The sequence below is a fragment of the Myripristis murdjan genome, chromosome 21 (genome assembly GCF_902150065.1).
Source record: "Myripristis murdjan chromosome 21, fMyrMur1.1, whole genome shotgun sequence".
In the NCBI taxonomy this organism is placed as follows: Eukaryota; Metazoa; Chordata; class Actinopteri; order Holocentriformes; family Holocentridae; genus Myripristis; species Myripristis murdjan.
The window spans coordinates 16,054,852-16,078,936 of NC_044000.1; the positions used below are offsets into that span (position 1 = coordinate 16,054,852).

General features: G+C 40.7%; 2 protein-coding genes across 6 annotated transcripts in view; both read left to right on the plus strand.

The window, feature by feature from the left end:
• ubr3 (ubiquitin protein ligase E3 component n-recognin 3) overlaps positions 1-17,299 on the plus strand; it is a 39,448-nt gene extending 22,149 nt beyond the window's left edge. The window contains exons 28-39 of the mRNA XM_030080352.1: positions 103-303; positions 1,698-1,834; positions 3,953-4,038; positions 7,549-7,654; positions 9,198-9,298; positions 10,463-10,587; positions 12,363-12,470; positions 12,685-12,810; positions 13,105-13,284; positions 14,450-14,659; positions 14,863-15,002; positions 15,186-17,299. Of these exons, the coding sequence (XP_029936212.1) occupies positions 103-303; positions 1,698-1,834; positions 3,953-4,038; positions 7,549-7,654; positions 9,198-9,298; positions 10,463-10,587; positions 12,363-12,470; positions 12,685-12,810; positions 13,105-13,284; positions 14,450-14,659; positions 14,863-15,002; positions 15,186-15,303 (1,638 nt within the window). The 3' untranslated portion in view covers positions 15,304-17,299. The remainder of the gene's footprint in view (positions 1-102; positions 304-1,697; positions 1,835-3,952; positions 4,039-7,548; positions 7,655-9,197; positions 9,299-10,462; positions 10,588-12,362; positions 12,471-12,684; positions 12,811-13,104; positions 13,285-14,449; positions 14,660-14,862; positions 15,003-15,185) is intronic.
• A 1,170-nt stretch (positions 17,300-18,469) lies between these two features.
• Positions 18,470-24,085, plus strand: part of myo3b (myosin IIIB) — a 63,922-nt gene continuing 58,306 nt past the window's right edge. For 3 of the 5 annotated variants that reach the window (XM_030080179.1, XM_030080180.1, XM_030080181.1), the window contains exons 1-2: positions 18,470-18,605; positions 19,035-19,071. In XM_030080179.1, the coding sequence (XP_029936039.1) occupies positions 18,518-18,605; positions 19,035-19,071 (125 nt within the window). In that variant the 5' untranslated portion in view covers positions 18,470-18,517. Of the gene's footprint in view, positions 18,606-18,826; positions 18,844-19,034; positions 19,072-23,284; positions 23,464-24,085 lie in introns of those variants that run through there. The other 2 variants (XM_030080184.1, XM_030080183.1) reach the window with 2 other exon arrangements.

Below are 24,085 nucleotides of genomic sequence, written 5' to 3' on the forward strand. Positions count from 1 at the left end.
ATACTGACATGTATGTCAAATACCCACATGCAGTTCTGAATTCAGGTTGCATAGGTCATACTGATGTGTGCTGTTTTCTTTTGTTTGTTTTTAACCCACCAGAATGACCAGGTTCTACAGGGCTTCTCTGTTGACAAGGGTGAATTTACCTGCCCACTGTGTCGACAGTTTGCCAATAGTGTCCTTCCCTGTCGTCCCGGGCGGGGCACAGAGACCGGTGCCTGGCACACGCCTACTAACAAGAAGACATGTGTGCTGGTCAAGGAGGTAGAAGATCTACAGGAGCAACTGGGCTTATTCCCAGTAAGTTCACCATAAGGACAGGAGGTAGTGGCTGCACTTTCTTGCTGGTGGCTGGTGTGAGGTTAGCGGTTTCAGCACTCTACATACCAAAATCACTGGAGTTATGTGCCACTTACCCCACCTGGACAAGGTGGCTTGACCAGCATTAATAGAGCATAATAGGAGACAAGCCTCCCTTGATGGTCAGTGTTTTTCGACTAAGTCCTCTGTAAATTATTATTAAGATGTTTATTAGATAGCATCCTGAGAGAATAATGTATGACATTAAAGACCCTCTCCTCTCACAAACAGTGGTTTCTTTTTGTTTTAATACTCTTAGAAACTTGACTTTGACTTACAGATTGGCATTGGTGCCAAATCTGCCACTGCAGTGCTGTATTCATATTCTTTTACTGAATTTGAGAGGCTTGTCCTTACTTCCCTGAAATCCAGTATTGTGCCCTGCACATACAAGCACAAGCTGTGACATCACAAATTACTACAACCCATCAACATCTTCTATGCAAAGATATTCAAATTAGAATGTATGGTTTGACGCTGCAGAAACTAGCACAGCAGTGTCTTAGTAATGTAAAGCGCTGTCCATTGTGGACAGCAGACAAATGCCAGCCATTGGTAAAATGCTGGCTTCAAAGCTATGACCAACACAAACAAGACATATGCTAATACTTTCAGTTACATAAAAACTCGCAATACGGCTTTGAAATAGAGAAAGCCCTTAAATTGCCAAATCATGGCAAAACATTGAACATCTTTTAAGCTGTCCCACTGTTTTTGCTGTATTTACTAAATGACTTAGATTGTTTATGTACATATACAGAAAGTACACAGAATTGGAAACAATAATGTTGTGAATGATGAAATGCATCACTCCTGCCATCTATCATTGACAATGCTTCTGTCCTCTCTGCTGCCTAAATATCACATCTTGGCAACTTGTGTGTCATTAAACCTTCCCACCTCTCTAATCATTTCCTCCATTTTGTGGAGTTGTTGATGTGCACTCAGCCTATAATTATGATGTTTCCAGCATCACTTGAAAGCAGCATGAGTTGGACCCTGTGGGTGTGCTAAATGATGCACTCAACCACAGTGTTAAGCCAAGGAAAGTTATGGAGTGACTTGGGTGAGAAGTTGGTCTAAAGCAATAAATGAAAAACTGGTACACTACAACTAATGAAATGAAATTCTGTCTGGATTGTGTCCTACTCTAATATCCTACTCTAACTTACAGAGCCTCCTTGTGGGGGCAGATTGTTAGAAATGTTTAGCTGCTGACAATGTAAGATCATCATTGTCCATCACTTTGTTTTAGCTAAAAATCAGGCCAGCATCTCCAAGTTCACACCAGAAAGTGATTTTGACTTCATGTTATATTGTTGTTTTTTTTCCAGACAGAGTCCAACTTGAGTAAAGAGATGGAGTTGGTTATCAAGAACATCAAGGATACCACCCAGAAGAAATACATGGACTATGGCAAGAACCCTGGCTCCCCTGATAATGACTTCCTCTTCATGTACTCTGTGGCAAGGTGAGTGCAGAGTCACATTGGCACAGGATGGGACTCCTATAAACATCTCCATATCAGTGATAATGCAAATCCTATGTATTTGCCTAATGCACATAGGTACAATATAACCTCTTATTCTTGGAGATCAGAACAAGACAAGAGATCATTGTGGCTGTATGTTTGTCAGAGAATGTTATTAAGAATCAGAGTCCCCTGTCCTTGTCTCCCTTTACCACACCTAGCCTTTACCTTTTAAGGTATGTGTATAAGAGAGAATTGTGTGAGTATTGTGAGTTGGGTGCTGAGATATGAGCAATGACACGGTCACAATGGGTTATCTCTTGGTATGTCTTTGTGGCGACTGACCTCTACACCTGCACTACGAGGACAGGGAGGTCCTCTAACTGCACCACCACACACATGCACACACACACACACACACACACACACACACACCATTGACTTTTGTGGCCAGTGGACTTAACGGCTGTCTGCTCCTCTGTCTGCCTCTTAATGCCAGCTCCTCACCTTGAATAACAATGACTGTCCTCACAGAGAGAAAGAACTGTCCTCCCTTCATAGTTTTAGTCTCATTTTGTTTTTTGTTTTTGTTTTTGTTTTTTTCTTGCATACCAACCATCTGAAAAAGAGCTGAAATTCAATACTGCAGATGTTGCACAGTCTTTGTACCTGCACTAAATGTATGGATTGTATGGTATTTTCTGGAAGTTGCTCAGGGAGCTGTGAAGGTTTACTCGATCGGCTTTATTCATACCTGTGATTATACTGCTGTGCTGGGACCAGAGGTGTAGAAAAATGCTCTTTGAAAGCAGCATTAGGAGCTTTGTCAATTTAAGCTGCAATAAAATGGTATTGACTCGTACTCCTCCATCTTCAGCGAGTCCTTTTTATTTGGACTGACTGAGTATGGATTTATTGCACCCTCTCTCACTGAATTTTAGGACCACTTTCCTTCTGAGTGGTCACTCTAAAGCGTGCTTGCTTAGTCACACTTTCAATTCTCCAGATTGCTTATTCACAGGTATTTGAGTTCTTAAATTATATATATCTCTTGTAAGACAGTTGACTGCTTTCCGTTTTATTTTCTTCAGCTATGATCTGGTACATGACGTTAGAAGCTGATAAATACAGGAAATTTTCAAGGGAATTTGTATTATCTCTATAGGACCATCATAGGTCAAAGAAATGACTAGCTTGCACTGTACCTTGGGGTCTTTAACTGTTTACCCCTCCCCTTCAGACAACTCTGTCCTTGCCCACCCAATGCCCACCCTATGCCAGTGTGGTTCCCTCAGCCCTCCACCCTGCACAGAGAGATCCCCTGAGTGAATCTGGGTGCCTGTTGGCTCTCTGAAGTTCAATGAACAGCGCAAATTGCCTGAGGAGTGGAAAATTCCTCTGTCACAGGGGCGCTCTTATCAGCAGAAGCCAGATGGAGCTTCACCGTGGCTGCATTATCTATGTGAAATTGCTTTTCTCCCAGGAAACCCAAGGATTTGCCCCCACCTCCCTGGCCCATAGAAAGAAATGGCCAGTGGCGGGATGAAAACAGGGCTGGCTCACTCTTATTTTAGTAATGCTTATCTGTTTTTACCATCTATGTACTTTGTTAAAGGTTTTAGTTTATTTTTGTCACTGTTTTGGGTAAAGGGAATTGAAATTCAGGAGTGAAATGTGTTTGGATATGCATGGGAAATGCACATTGGGGATTATGCATGCAGACTGTGGATGGAAGAGCTTTTATGCTAATGGTCCAGCTTGTGCAAAATCAGTCTCAGAAAGCTGTCATTTATTTGATACGGAATTTCTGCTGCAAAACAGGCATGTTTAACGGCAAATGGCTTGACTAGGCAACATCTTTCATCTTCCTAATAAAACTGGCGATAGAAGCAGCCTACGTAACCAAAAGCTGAATTTGATGATACTCTCCTTTTCCCTTTTCCCTTCCCGCTACACTATTCTAGTTTTTCTTTTCTTTTTTTTTAGTTTGTGATTCAAGGGCTGTGAGATTATGGAAGGCTTAGGATGTATTTTTGCTTACTGTAACTAAATGCACACGAGACTTTGTTCATGTATCTTCATGCTACCCACTAATAGTCAAGATCCTGTGTCCTTTAGGACCAACCTGGAGTTGGAGCTTGTGCACCGGGGAGGAAACCTATGCTCTGGAGGGGCCAGTGCAGCAGCCAAACGCTCCTGTCTCAGTGAGTAGTTAACTCCTGCACCCAATCACTTCTTGTATCATTTACAAACTTTGTTCTAAACACAATCAATCCCTATGTACACTAACTAATGTACAGTATGTATAAGCCTGTGTGTTAAGTGGATGTTCAGAGGCCCCACTCCTCGACAAATGGCTGTGGCATAATATTAACACATGGGAAGTGTGGGAACACAATGGGGTGATTCAACAAATAATGAACCCCTGTAACTAATTACTGCATTCATCAAAAATTGCTTTTACATTGGTCTCAAATTAAAAATTAGGCTTCACTGTTAATAAGTTACTTACCTTTTAACTTATGCAAACATTTGTGGTATCACTTGTTTGGCATCACTTTTTTGTTTACATTTGAAGCATTTAGCAGACATTAATCACCGCTGCTTACAACAAGTGCAACATTGTGATAAGTGACTGCATTGGTCAAACAGTTACCACTGCATTTTTTTTAACAATAAAATATGTTTTCTAAATATGTATGTATCTTCTACAGCACAATAGAAATGCTTGGTTTAAAAGTGCTAAGGAAATATTTATGATCATGCACTCTGTGGGTTATCAGTAATTATTGAAACTGAATAGAATAAAACCATGATTATTTAGTCATTACTGTATTTAGTCATAACTATATTATATGTGATGTATTCTGCTGTTGGCTTATTGCAGGTGGCAGGATGCCATGTCCCTCTAGCCTTTGTGCGTTGAATTGTCTGAGTTGAGACCAAAGCTGTTGGTCCATGTTACTGTGCAACCATTTGCTTAAAAACAGTTGATGAGCAATGGCAGGCAAGGAGAGAAGCCATCCCATGTGAGCTGTTGGGAGCTCCAGCAGACAGAGTAAATGAAGCAGACAAATAGGTCAAGTGCTGTTTTAGTTGATTGTGTTGCAACTGGCAAAGGCGAGTGTCTGGGGGAGGATGAAAACTGATCTTGCTGCATTGAGCTTCTACTTCACCAGGCCACTGTGGCAAGAGTCTCAAGGCTAATTCTTGTTAATGGTACCTGAACTGCTATTATTCTAAATTGCCAGTGGTCGACTTTGCTTTTTGTCCTCACCACCTTTTATCCAGAAAATTTTCATTTTTTTTTCTTTCAATGCCTTGTAAACATGTGGCACTATTTGAAAACTGGCCACACAATAATGTTCACATCATTTACCACTCTGATTGCATCTAATGTAATAAGTTGTGACATCAACACTGGTTGTGATCATTATATTGTCATTTTTTGAGGCCATGTTTCTGCCTGCTCTGTTTCTGAGACTTGTTCAGGGACATACCATAGCACTATATCATAGCCACTGTCAGCATACATAATATTGATTACAATCCAAAATTAGTATTTTGAAAAGTATTTTAAAATAGAGAACATGTCATGTAGGAAGTGTAATCCTAATCCATGTTCGTAGTTTTGTAGTAAGGAGTACAATCCATTTTCTTTTGAAATTTATCGCCACTTAACAGACAAATTAAACAAAGTGGTGGCTTCTGGCTGCTGCAGCGAAATGGCCCGTCATCCTTGAGTGGCTGAAAAGAGATTTCACACTGGAGGTAGGCCATTTTCTGAGCTACATTAACTGTGTAGCCGTGCTGACGGCCAAATTTACTCAGTTGCAGTACATTAGTGTTCACTCCTCTTAGGGAACAGGTTATGGAGGAAAATGGCACATGTGCCAAGTTTGAGAGCCCAGGGAATTCCTAAACCGATATCCCAGTAGGCATTTCTTCTGTTCAACTGATGAGGACGCCACAGACCACAGAAGGGAGCTGCCTGGCAGCCCTGTGGAAATAGGTTAAATCAACTCTACAGAGTTCACCTTTCAAAGAGAATGTCTTTGGTTAATTCAACAGCAAATATTTGAATTACTCTTGGAGGCTGTGTTGCTTCAGCGCCACAGTGTGTTTAAAAGTAAATTTGTGCAGAATCAGCTTGTGAATGTTGGCCAGATTGAGTTTTTTTTTTTCAGTCATTTCTTGTTTGAGTGACTAAAGGACAGAGTTACCATTAAATGAAAGACAAATTGGTTCTTCTGAAAAAGTGAGGCAGAAAAAACTGCCTAGGAAAAAAAACTGCTAGAGTGATTTCCTGTTTTGAGTAGATGGTTAAATATGTTTTAGCATTAAACTTTTATGAGAAAAGTGTAAGTTGATAGTATGAGGTAGTAAGTCTTGACCAACCACCAGGTTGATTTGTGTTTGAGACAGTGTTTGGGTAAACATGTGTGTCTGTGTTGGCAATCTAGGAAGCCCATAAATGACTTAGTGTTACAAATCTACAATGAGAGAAATGACAAGACCAGTGCTAAAGAATTATCATGAGTGGCATCACTGAAAAGCAAAGGAAGCTATCTATCTGAAAAAAGAGCCGGGAGCACTGCTGGCTGGAAACTTGAGACTGCTTGCCTTTTTTTGTGAGGCCGGAGGCCATTGGTAGGTTTTGGGCTACAGAGTGGCACTAGATGGCGTTGGCTCGTCTCCCAGTGAAGGAATGCTTACCCTTTCTGACACAGGGACATAGGCAGACCCTTTGCTTTCTCCATGCTGTGTCTGTCTTCACCTGTGGAGGGCAGTGTTGGTCCAGGTATTGACACTTCACCTTCACACATGTCAGTATTGCAGAACTGGTTACATGATGTATTTTGCTGCATTACAGCATCATAAATTCCTGGAAAACAAAATCAAATAGGATTAGTGTTGCTAGTTGGTAGTCTGTAGATGTTGCCCAAAGCAGACTTGGGTTACACAGAGGATTGTCGTGCGTACTGAGAGATGGTAGTAAATGGAACAGATTGATTTAGTGGAATTAGTTTCAAACATGGTTCAGGTATGCTGTGAATATGCTGCAGGTATGCTGGTTTCAAATTCTGGCTTTAATAGGTGCTAACTTGGATATAGGTCATAATGCGGAAAAGTAGGTTAATTTGTTTCTGGACTAATGAGGTAACGCAAAGGACACTTAACATCTTGTGTCCTTTTTAAACCAATATACCTTAATCTGATTGCTTTCCTTCCATGAGGTTCAAGAGACTACTTCTTTGCTGCCTCATGCCCATGTAAAGGCTAGTAGTATTGTTGTATACTTTGATGCCTCTAACAGGTTTATTTGTGACAAAAGAGCCTATATGGGCTATGAAGTGCCTTGCTATCAAAAAGCAGTGTATACACTGCAGACTGTAAGGGGGTCTCTCTTCATGTTCCATTAGTTCCACAGTGAACAGGTGTGACCTGACCAGAGATCTGCCTGGAGCTATCGAGCACTACCATGTATCCATCTGGTCTGGCCTGGTTTTATCCCAGCCAAACCATTAGCCTGCGCTCAGTGCAGTCAGTTCAAGTCAACTGCTTTCATCATTTGATCCACACTGATAGCTGGCAGGGTGTGACAGTGGACACTGAGGTGAACAATTACCGGACTGGTTTTGTTCCTGTCAGAGCAGTGATTTCTCTCTGCACACAACACTGATGTGTGGTGTTTTTCCTTTTTCCTCTTTCAGATCAGCTGTTCCATGTCCTGGCCATGCACATGCGTCTGTACAGCATCGATTCAGCCTACAACCCCTGGACGAGGCTGACTCAGGTTATGCAAAGCAGAGAGACAGAGTGAGTGACTTTCCTCCTCAAGCACCTCTTCATATTGGAAATCTATTTATACATTCTCCCTTGTACCTCAGTCTCAGCACAGACACTGCTTTCCCCAGCTCTCCCCCTCGCTCATATACAAGCACATAATCAAAGCGCCACTTTGCCCTCTCTCTAAACACCACCTTTTTTCCTCCTGCCCCCAACAGTTTTTCCTCCACACAAAGAGGAGCTAAATGCAGAAAAGGGACCATGTGTCGTTGCCATAGATACCAATAATTGCTGCATCTGGCAAATTACTGGGCACTCCACAGAGAGCGAAACGACCCTGTCAAAATCACTGTACTGAGAACAACTGCATCTCACCAAAGACCATACCAGCACCGATGCAGCACAGCATCTCAGCCCTCAGCTGTCTACCCAGCTCCACCAGAACCCCATATTTAACAGAAGGCTTAGTTTATACCACACACTCTTTTTCATGTTTTAAATCACTAGCTCAGATCTCTTTGTTTCTTAATACTCGAGTTTGGTTGCAAGGATTCACAGTCTAAACACCTGTAAAAAATCCCACTTGAAGCACTTAGCTGTTAAAGATGAGCCTTAACAACCTTTCCTCCCTGTTAGTGTTGTAAGACAATTTTTACACCTGTTACTATAACAGTGTTCACAGCCATACAGTATTCTCAGCGGAGCCATTTGGTGTTTAAAAATACCTTGTTAGGGATTCGGGAGGCAGCACTGTCATTGACACCCCTAGGCGGTCAACCTGAACTAGCCCATTTAAATAGGACAGAGAGATGTTTTTGCAGAGATGCAAAACCTTGCTCTTGCCTAGACATTATTTTTACTGGTTAAATTTTAGGGTAATGTAAAGCCTGTTAATTCCGATTTAACTTAACTTCACTGATGTCATTTAGAAGCAGTTGCATTTATTCAGAATTTGCTGCATCTCAGCGTATACTCTATGCAGCCGATTTACCGACAAGTCGAAAATACCATTCTTTCAGGCTTTCCTCCATTGCTCGGTGAAATTAACCAGTGAGTGCATTGGTAATGGAAGGTATTATTCTGTAAGTGCAGCTCCTTTTATTCAGAATCCCCTGAGGCCTCTCAAGAGTGGAGATTGGACCTGCACCGGGTTGACAACAGAAAGAAAGACATTTAAGTGGAGATGACATTCAGTAACAATATGTAGCTGGGGCTGCATTAAGGAAGTTGGTCAGGGTACACTAGGAAATGGACCTTTTCCAGCTGAGGACTTGTAAAAGCCAGGTCTTTGTTTAAGCAAATTTAAAGTGTTTTACTCAGGATGGACTTTGCTCCCATCCCTCTAATGAAAAGAAGAGTCAATATTTACTGTATTTATAAAGGATCTATAATTTCTATCATAGAGAGTACTTTTATGACCATCTCTTTGTTAGTCGTACAAAATAAATATAGCCTTTAACCATTTAATGCATCCATGCAAGTTTTTTTTTTTTTTTTTTTATCACAACAGCAGCTTTACATTGGGCCAAAAATATTTTCTGATGAATTAAAAGCTGTTTTGCTTGTTTTGCAGTGGCTTTGATGAAGAGAGACCTGAGGTGCCAATGCTGTTTCGAGATGTCCCATCCCTGCTGATTATCTTTGTGTTGACCATGCCACAGCCTCTGCGAAAAGGTGCTGCTCTTGTGTCTGTTTTATGAGGCTCCAAGAGAGCAGGGAGTTTTTCAGTGGCTTCTCCACAATAATAGTCCCATTATCAGTCCTAATCATGGCTCAATGCGTGGAGGAGGCAGTCGGAGTCTCGGTGATGGGAGAGCCGCGCCTCCTTCATGTGCCCTTCATCTTTGGCTTGTCGTTAGATTCCTCCAGCGCAGCCGCTCGATGCAGAAGGGGGAGGGACACGGAGAGACCTGGCCCAAATGGCAGCAATCATGTTTAATGGGAGCAGTGTCACAGCAAGCTGATCATTTCATTGATGACTGACCTAGGTTGACTGCTGGCAGGAACATTTAAGACCCAATGATCTTTTTGAACACAGAACAGGGAAATTTCATCCAAAATGTAGATTATGATTGTAACAGTCAAGATTTTCATTTCTCTTAAGATGTAACATGGAATTATTAAAGGATTCTGTAGTCTTCTGTAGTCTCAAGGTTTATTCCAGCATTAACAGTATTCTGCTGTGTGACACATCGTCACTTTGACCTTCAGCCTCTGCCTGACTAGTTTTTGCATGGATGCTGTCTTTTTTTAATACCAAATTGGTCTGGATTTTGATCATGAGGGGTTGTTAAGAGAAATAAAATCCCAGGCAATTATCTGTTTCTAGGAGGCCTCAGTGTCCAGTGTTGCTTTTTATTAAAATTTATTTTAAATTACGCACTGATACTTCTCACAGTGACGGGAGTAGTGGAGCTCTCAGAACCATTTTCCTTCAAAGGCAAGTAATGCAAATTTGTTGCCCCTTTCAGTTCCAAACTAAAACCTCCTTCAGATTGCATTTCCCACCTGAAGCCTTCTGTTAATTACCTGCCCACTGTTCAATGAGGCTCTCTAAACAGAGATGGAAAAACCCAATAGATTGCCGTCATCATGTCGATGGTTTTCAGACTCTTTAATTGGATATTTATTATATTGAATCTGTTGGAGTTTATAATTTCCCAATCCATTCCTTTTGCACATAAAATAATGCTTGCTCTCATGCCAAAATCATCTGTTAAATTTGTTATTTGAGTCATTTGTCATAATGACAGCACTATGAATACTATTCTATTCTGCTCATTGTGTTTCTACCTGGCGACCTCCATCTAACCGTTATCACTTTGTGTGTCTGTACAGAACACTTTACCTGTGTGGTCAAGATGCTGTACAACCTGCAGTACATCCAGGCTCTAGCCGCGCTCTCCGCCAAGTTCAGCCCAGAGGAGAGGCAGGCCTGGAGCTCATCTGGAGCTCTCAAGAAGGTAAAAATAAAATCGCATCATATCACCTTGAGTCCCAACTCACAGAAGAATGTTAGTGCTAAAATAGGGCTGCAAAAAAGTAATTTAAAACCTTTTTTTTTTGTTTGTTTGTTTTTTTTAATTTAAAATAAATTTTAATTTCAAGAATTGTTTCAGTTTTGAATCACAAAAGGCTTTAATTATTTCATCAGGATGCTGGGTGTTCAAAATGAATCCTGGTGCTGAACCCAGTTTCTGGTCTATAAATTTTATTGCTTACTGTAATAAATAAAATAAAATATTGAGCTCAATACTCAAGTGCTGCTCTAATAGTTTAAGAAGCAACGTCTGTGTTTACCATTGCCAGAGCCCTTTCAACCCCAATCGAGGAAAAATGTTGAATGGTTTGTAGTTTAAATACATCCACTGCCTTTTTGCATCAGATTGTTCAGTAAGGACCAGTTTACTACCACAGTAATTCACTGTGTATGACTCAGTATTGAGATTAATTAAGCTCTTTCCGAGTTCATTTATGGAGTTTCCACAGTAGACAATATCGATCTTCATTATCTGCAAAAGTGTGATTGCTGGAGAGTGTGGCATTAATTGGCTATCTGTCTTCAGTCTATTAAATCTGTATTAGCAAGTGGCTGGTTTGAATGTCAATAGACAAATAGCTGTAACCCTCCCCCTTAGGGTGTTTCCATCTATAAAAGAGGCATGGTTTAATATCTTCCCACTAACATGTCATGAACAATACTGCTCTCATTCACAAGCTGCCATTGAAGATTCATTTTAAACTGACGATGCCATCCATATTTGGAAGAATGCCATTGTAATTAAATTTAAATTGATAAAAAAAGATGCAAAGTCTGAACAAAGATCAGAGCCCAGAGGAAGGAAATCCATGGACATAAAATTCCTCCTCTATAAATCTATGACAGAGGACGGCAGACGAGATAAGACAGCCGCTGTTTTATATTCTACCACCTTCAGCTTGATAAATGCTAGCAGCTTTTCTTCCATATAAAATATTAGTCAAACCAGTTGAATTTTTATCAGAACACACATTCAGTAATGTCTCTACTGCATATCGGCCAGCCAGGTATTTTATTGTATGAAAAGAATCATTGCGTCCTCTGCTTATTCTGCATAAGTTATTATATTCCACTGTGCAGCACATCTTAGAGATGGATGGAGGATTAGGAGAACGCCAAGAGTTAGTGCATTTTATTCTGACACTAAAGTTGACAATAGATTGCAAAGGCAGACGTGATGCGGTCACGTCCTTTTTTGTTTTGTGTAAATTGCTGTGTCAGTTTTTAAGGTCAAAGGTTACCTCATATGACTTTCAAAAACAGTTCAATTCTGAGAACTTTTATTTGCAGTAAATGTGAACAAACTTCTTTTGACTGACATGAGTGAAAAAATGTGATCTTGTTTCATAAATGACTAAAAAAGTGAGTTCTCCGGACCCCATTATGTATTTAGTGAGTAGGACACAGAAAACAACATCAAGTCTTAGGCTTTGATTCATAATTTCTCCGTAAATTGGTAGACTAAACTAAGCCACGCATAGCACAACAGATGATCTGTATTAGTAGCATTCTCCCACTGTGGTGATACAGAACAGCAGCAAACACAACGTAAGCCTTGTTAGCCCTGTATTTAATTTAAACACATTAAAAACAACTGGATTTCATCAAGCTCAGCTCTGTACAGAAAATCCTACATTGGAGGCCTCTAACCTTTGCTTACATGTGGTAAAAAATTTCAAATACTTTGTTTTGTTACAGAATGCTGCCAATGCTGACAAGTCTTTTGAAGCGCTACTTAGCCATGTTACCAGCGAACTCTCCAAGGACAACAGTGTCTACAAGGTGAACACTGAAGAAACATCAATGGTGAGACACAAAAATGACTTTTGTTTGAGCACCTTAGAACTTTTTATGCTTTTTTCCCCTCATTTTTTTCTTGTATGATGAATTGACTATTCCCAGAAGACACAATGTTTTAATATCTTTCTACTAGTCTCTGAAGGAGATATAAATCACCCCATTATCAGCCAGCTGTTGAGCGGTTATTGATGAAGTGTTGCTGCTGTGCTTCTCCCCCCAGTTGAGCTCCAGTGTGTGGTCCCCACAATCCATAGAGTTCAGCCTCCAGCAGTTCTGCCTGCCCTTCCTTCGTCTGTCCTGCCTCCTGCAGCATCACCTCTACGGAGACAACCTAACAGGCTGCCTGGTGTGTCATAACATCTCATCATAAATGTCATCATAACTACTTAGACTGCCCTACCTTGTATCCTGGCAGTGAGTGCACAACAACACTGGTCAATTTTGGCTTATATACTCATCTGCCATATTTGACTCATCCAGTTATTTTTAGGAAATCTCGATAGTGTTTTTGCCGTTTCAATACATGCAACATGAGATATTTAGATGGTAAAATATAGAGCCATTGATGTTGTGTGAATCACAGCAGTGAGGGAAAGCAAAGAGACCAGATGAACTCATAAGTGTGTGTGTGTGTTCTTAGGAGGAGGAGGAGTTCTCATCCCTGGCTGTGTGTTTGGGGCTCATCACCTCAGTCCCCCAGCCTTCCACCCCCATGCACAGTGCCTCATGTCTGGAGTGGGCAGTCAGCGCCTTTGACTTGGTGACTCAGTGGTGTGCCGAGGTCACAGGGCTCTCTGAGGCGCAGGCCGAGCAGTCACTGGTAGGTCTGAGTGTTTCAGTCCATAGTCAGAGTACTGATAGTCATGTTAGATGAGAAAAGTTCATTGAAAATTATACATGTCCAGTGTCATTTAAAAAAAAATAAATAAATAAATAAAAAAAAACTGTCATGGCGAAGTCACTGAATTTGAATTGCAAAAATGAACTTTTTTAAAAATTTGATTTGAATCCTGTCTGTACGATCTCTGCAAGAAATCTTCAGAGCGTATATTATGAACAGCATTGTTGTCCTGCAGATGATTCATGTGACTGTTGACACTTTGAAACAAGTTTCAGCCTTGGTTGACAAAGGCCATTGCTGTTGCTATCTCCGGCCTCTAGTTTCATAGGAGAGTGATTGCACAGTGAGCCATGTGTCTCATACCCTCTTTGTCATTCAGCACTTAGTTGATCTTGGACATCGTACATCACTTGATGAAAACTTGGAGCACCTTGCCCACCAATTTAGAGTTTTTTCCACATAACCCTAAACATGGGGCATTATTTATTATTACATCCCAGAGCTGAAGGACAGCATAAAGATCACAAAGAAGTCAAGAGACTGAAGATTTATTCAGGAGAGCCTGAAAACAAGTCAGATTTTACTCCCCCTCAGGTTGATTTTATTTATTTATTTATTTTTTAAAATCTGATAACAGGTAGAAAGCAGTTTATCATGCATTTGAGAGCTTTAAAATTTCATCTTTATGAGAAGTCATTTTTCTTCTGATCTACATTTATTGAGAGTGCAATCAGCTTTTCTAAAGTTTGAAGGAGACCTGAGCTGTTGTGTCCCATTAAGAGTCTTAATGATAGTGTAGAGAGAGTGGCAGAGGAGAGCCGCTGGGTGAAATGAAGAAGGCTTTAGGTAAAGCTCTTGGGAGAATCAGTTCTGAACAGTGAAGGGCAGTCTGCACCACAGTGGCAAAACACTGAATCAATTCATCGATCTTTGAAATGGCTGTGATCTGAAAACCCAGATTAAACATAGAGTATAAACATAGACTTACACTTTGTTAATAATAAAAAAAAAAGTATGTTCCTGTTCTGTTCCATAAACTGTACATAGCAATGAACCTCATTTCCTGTTCCACTTCCATATTGACAGCAATACTGCGGCATCAACCTGTTTGGGAAAAAAAAAAAATCTTTGTTTTTCTCTGCAGACTTTGCTTGTCCAGGATCCTCAGTGGGCAGCCCCCCGCCTCCTCCAGCTACCTGACAACTACAACATCATCTTCCAGTACTATCACAGGAAGGCCTGCACTGCCTGCAAAAAGGTGCCAAAGGACCCTGCACTCTGCCTCGTTTGTGGCGCCTTCGTCTGTCTCAAAGGGCTGTGCTGCAAGCAGCAGGGTATCTGTGAATGTGTTTTGGTGAGTTTAACAATTTAGTAAGAATAAAGCGATGTCATGGTTTCTCTGTCTGTTTAAAGATGATACGTGAAGGTCAGCACCACCAAATTTGTAAAAACTGGAAAGATTGAGGTTTATCCCCAATTCAGTCATGTTTGTGTGGCTTTTTGACAGTAGCAGCATCACTTTTGGGAGTGTTTATATTTGTTGTCATACCACTGCAGCACTCCCAACACTGTGGCGCAGCTACAGGCATCTTCCTACTGATAAATGCCTCAGTCATCATCATTATCCGTGGACATCGTTTCTGCCTATGGGGTTCTGTTTACCTGGATGCCCATGGAGAGGAGGACCGTGATCTACGGTACAGTATCACATGGACACTATGCATGCCATCTTTTACATAACTTTAACAGTTAACACATTTTTGTTACATGTCAGAAAACATCATGCAGCCTGGTTTTCATGTGAGACATTGCAATTTGTGCAGCAGGAGGGAGAAATAAGGCACAGCTCTCACTCTTATGTCCTCCTGTTCTTTGTACAGCCGTGGCAAGCCTCTGTTCTTATGTGAAGAGAGGTATCGAGTGTTGGAGCAACAGTGGGTTTCACACACCTTCGACCACATCAATAAGCGTTGGGGGCCTCATTATAATGGACTTTAAGCTCTCCCAAAGCCCAGTAAAAAAAACACAACCCCTAATGGAAAAGATTTTTTTTTTTATCTGGCTTATGTGTCTGCCTCGATTAAAATATTTGGGAATCTTATGTGATATACACGAACATGCAGTGAGGGTATTGCTGCCACAGCCTTGGTTTATGTGAAGTTTGGTGTACAATCATGCCTAAAGACTAACAAGTGTGTGTGTTTATTTAAGTGATTTACTGTGTGGTTTTCAACAGGGAGAATCAGAATTTGCGAAGTTCAGAGTGAAAGCACAACTTTCCCCAGAAATAAAATTGGTTTGGAAGAAGCTTTGTAATATTGGAGCCTCTAATATGTTGGGTTTCAAAAAAATATTGGAATGCTGAATACCCCTGCAAAGTTTGATTATTTTTTTGGCACCATTTGTAATGTCAATGTATATCCCTCATTTATCAAAAACTGCTCTGCTGTGCTGTGCTGGCATGAGTTTCAAGCTCCTGATGAGTGTAGCGATGTTATTGCAATGTGCACTCGTGTTTATTGATGTGTAATGGTAGGCAGGACAAGTCCACTCATCAACACTAGAGTTTATTGCAGACAAGCAGAGGCTCTTTTTTTTATGGGTCTAGTTGCAATCCATCCTCAGGAATTATTTTTCTTTTTTTTTTCATTTTGCTGTTTAAAATACAAAGTTTTAGATATTTAAATAAATGCTGCTGCTCATTGTTCAAGTAAGTAATTTTACCTTTGTGATGATTTTTTTTTTTTTTTTTTTTTTTCTAAGAGGTTTGGTTTTGAGTTTATGGTAGATGGCTGGGAATGTTGCCTCAAACTCACTTTAATGTTTAGGGAGGCATGCGGTCACCTCTTCTTTACTCTGATGGCTCCTGCAGTCCTGCGCTCTATGAAGCCTTTTTTGGTTATGATTGATTTTGAAAAACAGACTCAAACCCAAAACCTAGGGCAAGTTAGGCGATAACAGTGAACATAAACCCCTAATGCCCAAGATATGAAGAAAGTTTGGTTTTACAGTGGCTGAATTATCATATCTTTTTTTTAACATTGTTATCACACAGATATGGCATCCTGCTGCATATGCAACGGTGTGAGCCATATGTAAGCAGTAACACTGTATATTAAGTTATGAGTTTAGACCCTGTAACATGGAAAGGGGCGTATATCATGATATTTTGGGATACATATAAAATAGCCTTGGGTCTTGGAATGACTTGGGTGTGTTAAAAGTGTTCTATCATGAAAGTGAATGAAATGTTGGTTTGGAGAAGAAATGCCAATATCCTTCATCTTTCTGTACTGTCAGATAATGTAGCTTGTTCCCCCTTTTATGCTTTTGTCTGCCAAAAGTCACGCCACCATTTCTAGTGATGACCATCCCACTCACAGCTGTACAAGTCATCTAGTCATGAATCAATAGGTGCATTCCAACGTTACATTATTCAGCTTCAGAGTCCATTAACACACTGTGCATGACATCCTGTTTTCCACCATTATTTGAGTTAAGTGTCTTAGCTACTTAATTTTCTGATTATCATCTTTTTCTCTGGAAGAGAGGACACTTATCCAGTTGTGCCTGCAAGATTAATGTTACTTTTTTTTTTTTTTTTTCCGGGTGATAAACAGCATACTGGTGGTACCCCTGATCCCAGGTTTTGAAATGCTGGGCCACATCATGCCCACTGAGGAATCTTGAAGGAAGAAGTTAAACACTTGAATAATTTCCTCTTGAATTCATGCATGCTGCTTATCTGTTCACTAATTTCCCCCTCTGTTCTTTTTTGCAGTACCCACTTTGTAAATGACCGCAACCAAATAGCCAATGAGTAATGGGTGTAAATTCTAACTGAAAGCTCTTGTGTGTTCTCCTGTATGAATGAAGAGAGAATACAGTACATTACTGTAGGTGCTGACTCAAACTTTCTGAGTTTGACCAGAAAGTATGACTTGGACATTTAATGCAAAATGTAACATATGTGAATAAAATATAAACACACTGATTTGTGTCCTCTTTTATGTTTACTGTGGCATGCTTTGTTTCATAGTCTATATGCTTGACTTGATTTGCATTCAGCATTATCTCCTCTAGTCTTGTGTAGCTATGCATGGGCAATACATAGGATTTCTTTTGTCATTATAATTGTGATTGAGGTAATATCCAAAGTAGGGCTTAACAATTGGAACATTGAAAATTGCAATATGCCAAAGTGCAATATCCAAATTACAGGATACTGTATTATTTTAATCATGGTAAAAGTATTGTGGTGCTACAGAGATGCCCTGGTCTGCAAACTGTGTTCTCCAGGTGTAAGAAAACCTGTTTGGTACAGACCACAGCAAAAATCATATTATTATGAAAGTCAGGGGAAGAGGAAAGGAGACAACAAGAGACTGGTATACCAGGTATATCAAGTTAAAAAAAACTTTTCATCGTGCCCATTCTTGCAGTTCTGTGCTTGGTTCAGACAAACCCTCTGCTCAATTATGCAGGCTGTAATGAGGAAACTTTTATTTTTGTAATACAGTCACCTCAACTTGTGGCCACCAGGGGGTCTCAGTTCACTGGAGCAGAAATCTGCAGACGAAAAAGCCATTACAACCTACTTAAATGAACACAATGACCACTTTAAAAACTGATTAATAGATAATGTAACTTGTAGATTATTTGAAGAGGCGTGGAAGGCGGTGTTATCATCAAAACGAGAGAAAAAAGCCGATTACCTGCTCCATCGCCGTGTTCCTTGATGCTGTAGGCCCAAAACACCGGCACCCACTGGCAGCCTGATGAAGATAGACTGGCTTTGTCCTTTATTATGTTCTGCAGTTTGTGCACTTGAGATTGTTGCAAGGGGAAACTCAACTTTGCGATTAGGAATAATGGCTACAATAAAACAGTCCCTTTTTTATGTAATGTAGCCAAACTTAATTTGTTTGTCCAGTTGCTCCACAGCCCTTTTAGCTGAACTCTGTATCCCTCCGAGGCCTTTGAGAGACATCTCACCGCACACTGTTGGGTTATTGTGCATTTTGGACAATAATTGGTTTGGAGTCTATAAACAAGGGAGGCTTGGCTAATGACCAGTGGGCGCACAAAGCCTCGGTCTCATGCCAATAACTGGGGCAGAAAAGAGCTTATAGGGCATGTGGCAAATAGCGGCGGAGGAGTCCTGTCAGAGTTTGCACATGCAGGTTGAGAGGAGAAGTTTCACAGTTTGAAGATGTTGGTGTTACAGACGGTGCTTCAGCGGGCATCCCTGAGCTTTTATCCAACTACAGCTTTGAATAACTCGCCTGCTCCTCGACCAGGTAAGCAAATGGCTGCCTCCAAGGGGATGAATAGCCCATTGAAGGCCGTATAAAGTGATATTTGTTGGTAGGTCTCTTTACAACCAGCAGGCAATAGTCCCCAATCTCTCTGCTCAGTCGGCGGATGTACTTCCTCTCTGTGGGCCAGCACGCCCAGGTGCCTATCAGGTTACTGTTAATTATTAAAATCCTGCTCTGGGAAAACACACAAATCAGTTCGGATATGTTGCTATAGACGGTAAGCTGTACTTAAAATAATTTCTGTCACAAGTTTGTTGAACATTTGTTGATTAATTATGTTTAAGTAAGGCTGTGTTGACCCCCCTGGAGGCTGCTGTCAAAAGGTGGATGCTTACCTGTGCAGAAATATAGACTTACTGATTTTTTTTAATTTTTTTATTTTTTAAACACTTTCTTCCAATTTTGCAGATGTTAGAGATGGAAACATGGCGGCGACAAAGACAAGGTAAGAGCCTGTTCTCTCATATAAGCCTGCATTTGGCCCTTGACTTGGATCTGTTTGTATTTTGGTGCCACTTCTCTCTCTCACACACACAAAAACATAATATATGATGTGTTTGTATCATCAAATTTTGCCAAAGCTACAACACAGCGGCATGTTTAAGAAAACAGCTGTCATAGTTTACAGAGGAGTTAGAAGGGTCAATGAATGATGAAAGCATTATCACACAAAGTTAGTAGTTTATTAGATCTTTTCATAGCACTGATTGGTGGTGGAAAAGGCATATAAAGCTTGCATGATTATATTAATGGAGATTAATTGTGGCCCAAGGTACATTAACCTGGCGAGAGTATGTGTTTCTTAGCCAGAATGGTTAAATTTGACTTAAGTTAGATCTATTTAAAGGCAGACCATGCAGTTTCAATGGGAGGGCACACCACTTTGTTTACTTTTAAGGATGAAGTTGAGAGACCCCTCAGGTTCATGCTAAGACTAATAACCCATCGTTTTTATGTAAAATGTACCCAAAAACATAGACAAAATGCTCTTATGTTTGGGGTTATGATGATAGGGTAAAAGAGTCCTTAACACCAGAGGTGTTTCTAAGTTATATTGTTTTGAGAACTGAATTAATAAATGTGCATCCCTTTAACGTAATGCAGCCTTTAAAATCAGGAAAAGACAACACTCATGCTATATCATGACATCACAGTATCCAAAATCCTAAACCACTGCTCATATAACAATATCGATATAATATTGATATATTGCCTGAACCTACTTTGAAGCACTGGGGACTCGGCACTTGTGGAGCTTGTTAGCTGCAGTGAACCAAACCAGGAGACACAGCACATGGAGTTTCACTGCTAACTGCGATTACATTTTTGAGATTTAATTCTTTCTACTTTGGATGATAAGGTTGGCTTTTTTCCTATTTCTTACATTCAGTTACACACAGTATTATGCAAAAGTTTGATAAACAGGATAAAGGCTTGTGTATTAGACAGTGTCACCTGGCTCTCAGATTATTGCTCCTACGTGTGCGTCGCTAATCTTACTGCTTTAATTCCGGCTGAAGCTGCAAGCCTGAAAAATGTGCGCTCACTGGACTTTCCCGTCTTTGTTTCTAGCTGTGTGAGGCTTTGGTCAGCCACGGTGGGAACAAGGCCATGATGCTTTAGGCCTGGCTGGTGGCTAGTGCTGGTTTGCTGCAAAGCCTCTTCATATCCCCTTAACAGGGATTATAGTTGAGAGTATCCGCACCCCCCCTCAGACTTAACTGTTGGGTCTACCAGTCAGAGTTGCCGTGAGGCTTACCAGAGAGGGTGGGATTGTGTATGAGTTTGACTGAAGCAGAAAATTAGATTACTCACTTTTACTTTGCTCTGTTTTCTGGTGACAAAGACCGTCTCTGTCTTGCAGCTGGTTACCATATCCATACAGAATCCTGGCATTAGATAGACAATTATACTCTGCTGAATGGGCCTCTTGAAGCATTTGCTGTTTCCCAGCACTCACAGCAATATGTAACCACGCACACATTGCACCATATATAAATATTTGTGTGCCAAGCAATATTTTATTTGTAGTTTGATGCTGCTTTGAGTTTTATGGAGTCAGACCAGTGTACAGTATTTCCTAAAACTGCACTGTCCAGCCTAATGCACACAACATACAACACATACAGTCTTGTTGTCCTATGCTGACACGGTATGGTAGACAAAGGGTAACCTGAGCATTGCCATCTGGCAGCATTGGTGTCCTGTTCTGTAGCAGCAGTCATGTATCTCCTGGCCATTTGAAAGAATATGTTTAGGTTGTTTTCTCTTTGGCTGCTTTGTGGTGGTGGGAAAAAAAACAAAAAAAAAAAAAACTGCAGACCTTTGATTGACAGAAGTTTTTATGGCATTAACCAGTGTCACATGTAGCATTGTTATTGCCATTGTTTAAACCATACAACGTCATCCACACAGTTTCATATGGAGGTCAGTGACATTAAAGCATGTATGAAAAGCTCAGGGAGATACAGTAGAGCGATATGAAGCTGTTTGGAGCTGGTGTGATTATCTCTCCCTTCATACGCTCCCTTGGGTTTTGAGCTCATGGCAACAGAACATTGTGTTTTTGCTTCTCAGGAGGAGTAGCGTCTTGTTAGATAATCTTTGAACTCTTACAGTATAGGAGTCCATTTGCCATAACCTAACTACTTACAATAGCTTGAGAGATGTTAATTATATAATTGTCACTGGTGTATACACGACACTACAAAAGATCAAAGTTGTCTAAACTCAGTTAGGAATAAAATAGCAATAGTTGCAGGTAAAGCTGACATTATTTACAGAGGGGATGCAGCCAGAGGTCATGTGACCTAGCAACTATCATGAACTTCCTTGTTACCTGTGTGCAACCTGAGATGCTTCATATCAGCCACCATTATGAGTGGCTACATCTGCCACTTGAATATTTAAAAGTAGATCGCATTGCAGATTACGAGTGAATGAATTATTTATCCCGTTTGATTAGCATGATTTAGTCAGGGCATTTTGGTGGGAGGGAGAGACGCTCAGACACTTTGGCAGACCGTGACACAGCATCAGCAGTCGACAGCAGGTATGTGTGACTTTTGGTTTATGATCTAAGCATCGTTTGTCTTTGAGAGATCACTTCATTTTTTTGAAAGTAGAATTGCTGATACACAACGGCGAGTAAAAGCTACATATGCAGAGGTATAGGTTGCTGCCAGACCGCTGATACAAAAATGTTAATACAGTACCTTTTGTACTTTGCCGATAGAGGTGTCTTTGATCCAGGGTCAGACAGTGCAGGAGTTGATTTGCTGTGCAACCTGAAATTCATGCATCGTATTTTTGTTATGGGCTGTGTTAGCGTTTTTGATGCTCTTCCAGAAAGACATAGCTGTTCATAGTAGACATTAACCATTGCTTAGCTTAGGTTTAGTTCACTGAAAACAATAAAAAAAACCCTCAAGGTCGATGCCGTCGAACTTTTGAGACATGAACCTTTGTTTTGGAGGTTGCAGGAGAAAGTTGATATTGTAGAGCGGGTATCTGTTGCTACCAGCCATTGAAAATTAACAGGCGCTCTAGAGCAATATGAGCCCTCTGTTACAAAAGTTGGCGATGATGCCCTGACATCAGGTGACTGGCAGTGCGTTCAAAATGCTGTATAGGTGCTGTGTAGATACCCAAGCACCATGCGAAAACAGAATGACAGTAATAAATGGCAAGAAAATACGTTTGGATCCTGCTGATTAATAAGGTATATGTGATGCATTATTCACTTGCACTTGCAGTGGGCAATTAATTTTAGAATGACCCATGACAGATTATCAGCCTGAGGATGAAAGTGGTGTCTCTCGCTCTCTTTATAATCCCTATTTAGTTGTGTGTCACACAGTTTTAGAAAAAAAGATGTTTTTTTCCCCCCTGTGCTGTTATTGCCTCTCATGAAGGACAATGTGAAGGATATCAGTTGCATCTCTGTGCTGCATGTTTGAAAATCTCCATAGACCAAAGGTGTATCCATGTACCATCAAGCCTTAAACCGTTGTTCCACCTACACGCACAACAATTCATAAATCTGTCATCACATGTGATCCTAGGGCCCTTGAGGGTTAAACATCATTTATTATTTTCACATCAATTTGTTGAACTCCCGCAAAACGACTCCCCCTCCTCTCTTCGGGGTCGTACAGCCTCGACCTGTGATGCACAACACGTTTATGACACGTGGAACAGTGGTGAGATTATTCGCAAGCATTACACTCCATCATGTTTATTTGAAATATCTATCATTTTCTGAAAATGGGACACCTATATCGAAGCATGCCAGTGTTATTTCCTAATCTATCACGTTATTCTAGTTACAATCTCAGCTCTTTTGACATGTCTTGCTTTGCACCGTTGATCTCACATGGAGTTGGTCACGGTGGCATCACTCGAAAACCCACTGGAAGGATGATTCATGCCAGGCTCCTGCATCGCTGTTGATCATTAGTCCTTGTGACTGTGTCATTACAGGAAATGCATCTTTCCTGGTTTTGCATAGTCTGTAAGACACCAGAATCATTTCACCAAACACTGTTTGCATGACGGTGGCACCGGTTCACTGCTCATTCAGGGCGGCACTCGTCAAGCTAATCTCTGTCCAATCCAATCGATCTTGAGGAGATTGTGCTTCTTAGCGGCCAGTGACAAGGTCCTGCGGAGAGGGCTAAGTCAGTGTCTGGGAGATGTTGCGTGTTTCCCGTCCTCTTGGGGAAGCAAGTGCCGTTGCTCTTGCTTGTTACTTGTTGTATTATGATCACTTGAATCTCTTTAGTTGTTAGTCATTTGTCTGAGCCCTGATGAATCAGAAGAAAGTAACACTCGCAATGTAAGTACAGTACCGTCATCTCAACCTGGAGCCGTCTGCTTTGTTTTTTGTTTTCATTTCTCCTGCTTTAAACCTGTTAAGTGGCTCCCCTGGTACATCTAGTGCTGTCACTGAGCTGAATCAGTAGGCTTGTGGGGAAGTATGCACTGTTCTGTACTGTACCTAGACAATGGGATGTAAACAGATCATACTTAATTAATTACCTCACACTTTTTTTGAGTTATAAAATTGGTTGTGTTTTGCCTTCTTGCTGCAGCAGTGCCAAAGCCTGTGAACACAGACTTGTTTGTGAGGCTGAACTGCTAATATGTTTAGTTTGACTTGATTAAGAGGCTTTCTCTGGAAGGGACAAGAGTATTAAGAATCAGACATGGATTAGCATTTCACTTAGTTTGTGCAAACTTTGCTCTCACCACAAAAAGTCTGCAGCCCTTAATGTGTTGTAGAAAGTCTTACCTCTTCTGCATAAAACAGAACATTTTAACCAAGGAAGCATTCATGATTTTGACCTTATTGCCATTGACTAAGAGATGTCATGTGCAAACACTGAAAGATTTGCTTGTACTCTTATGTTCAGAGCATTGTTCCATATGAAAAAATATATATTTTATACAATATAAAG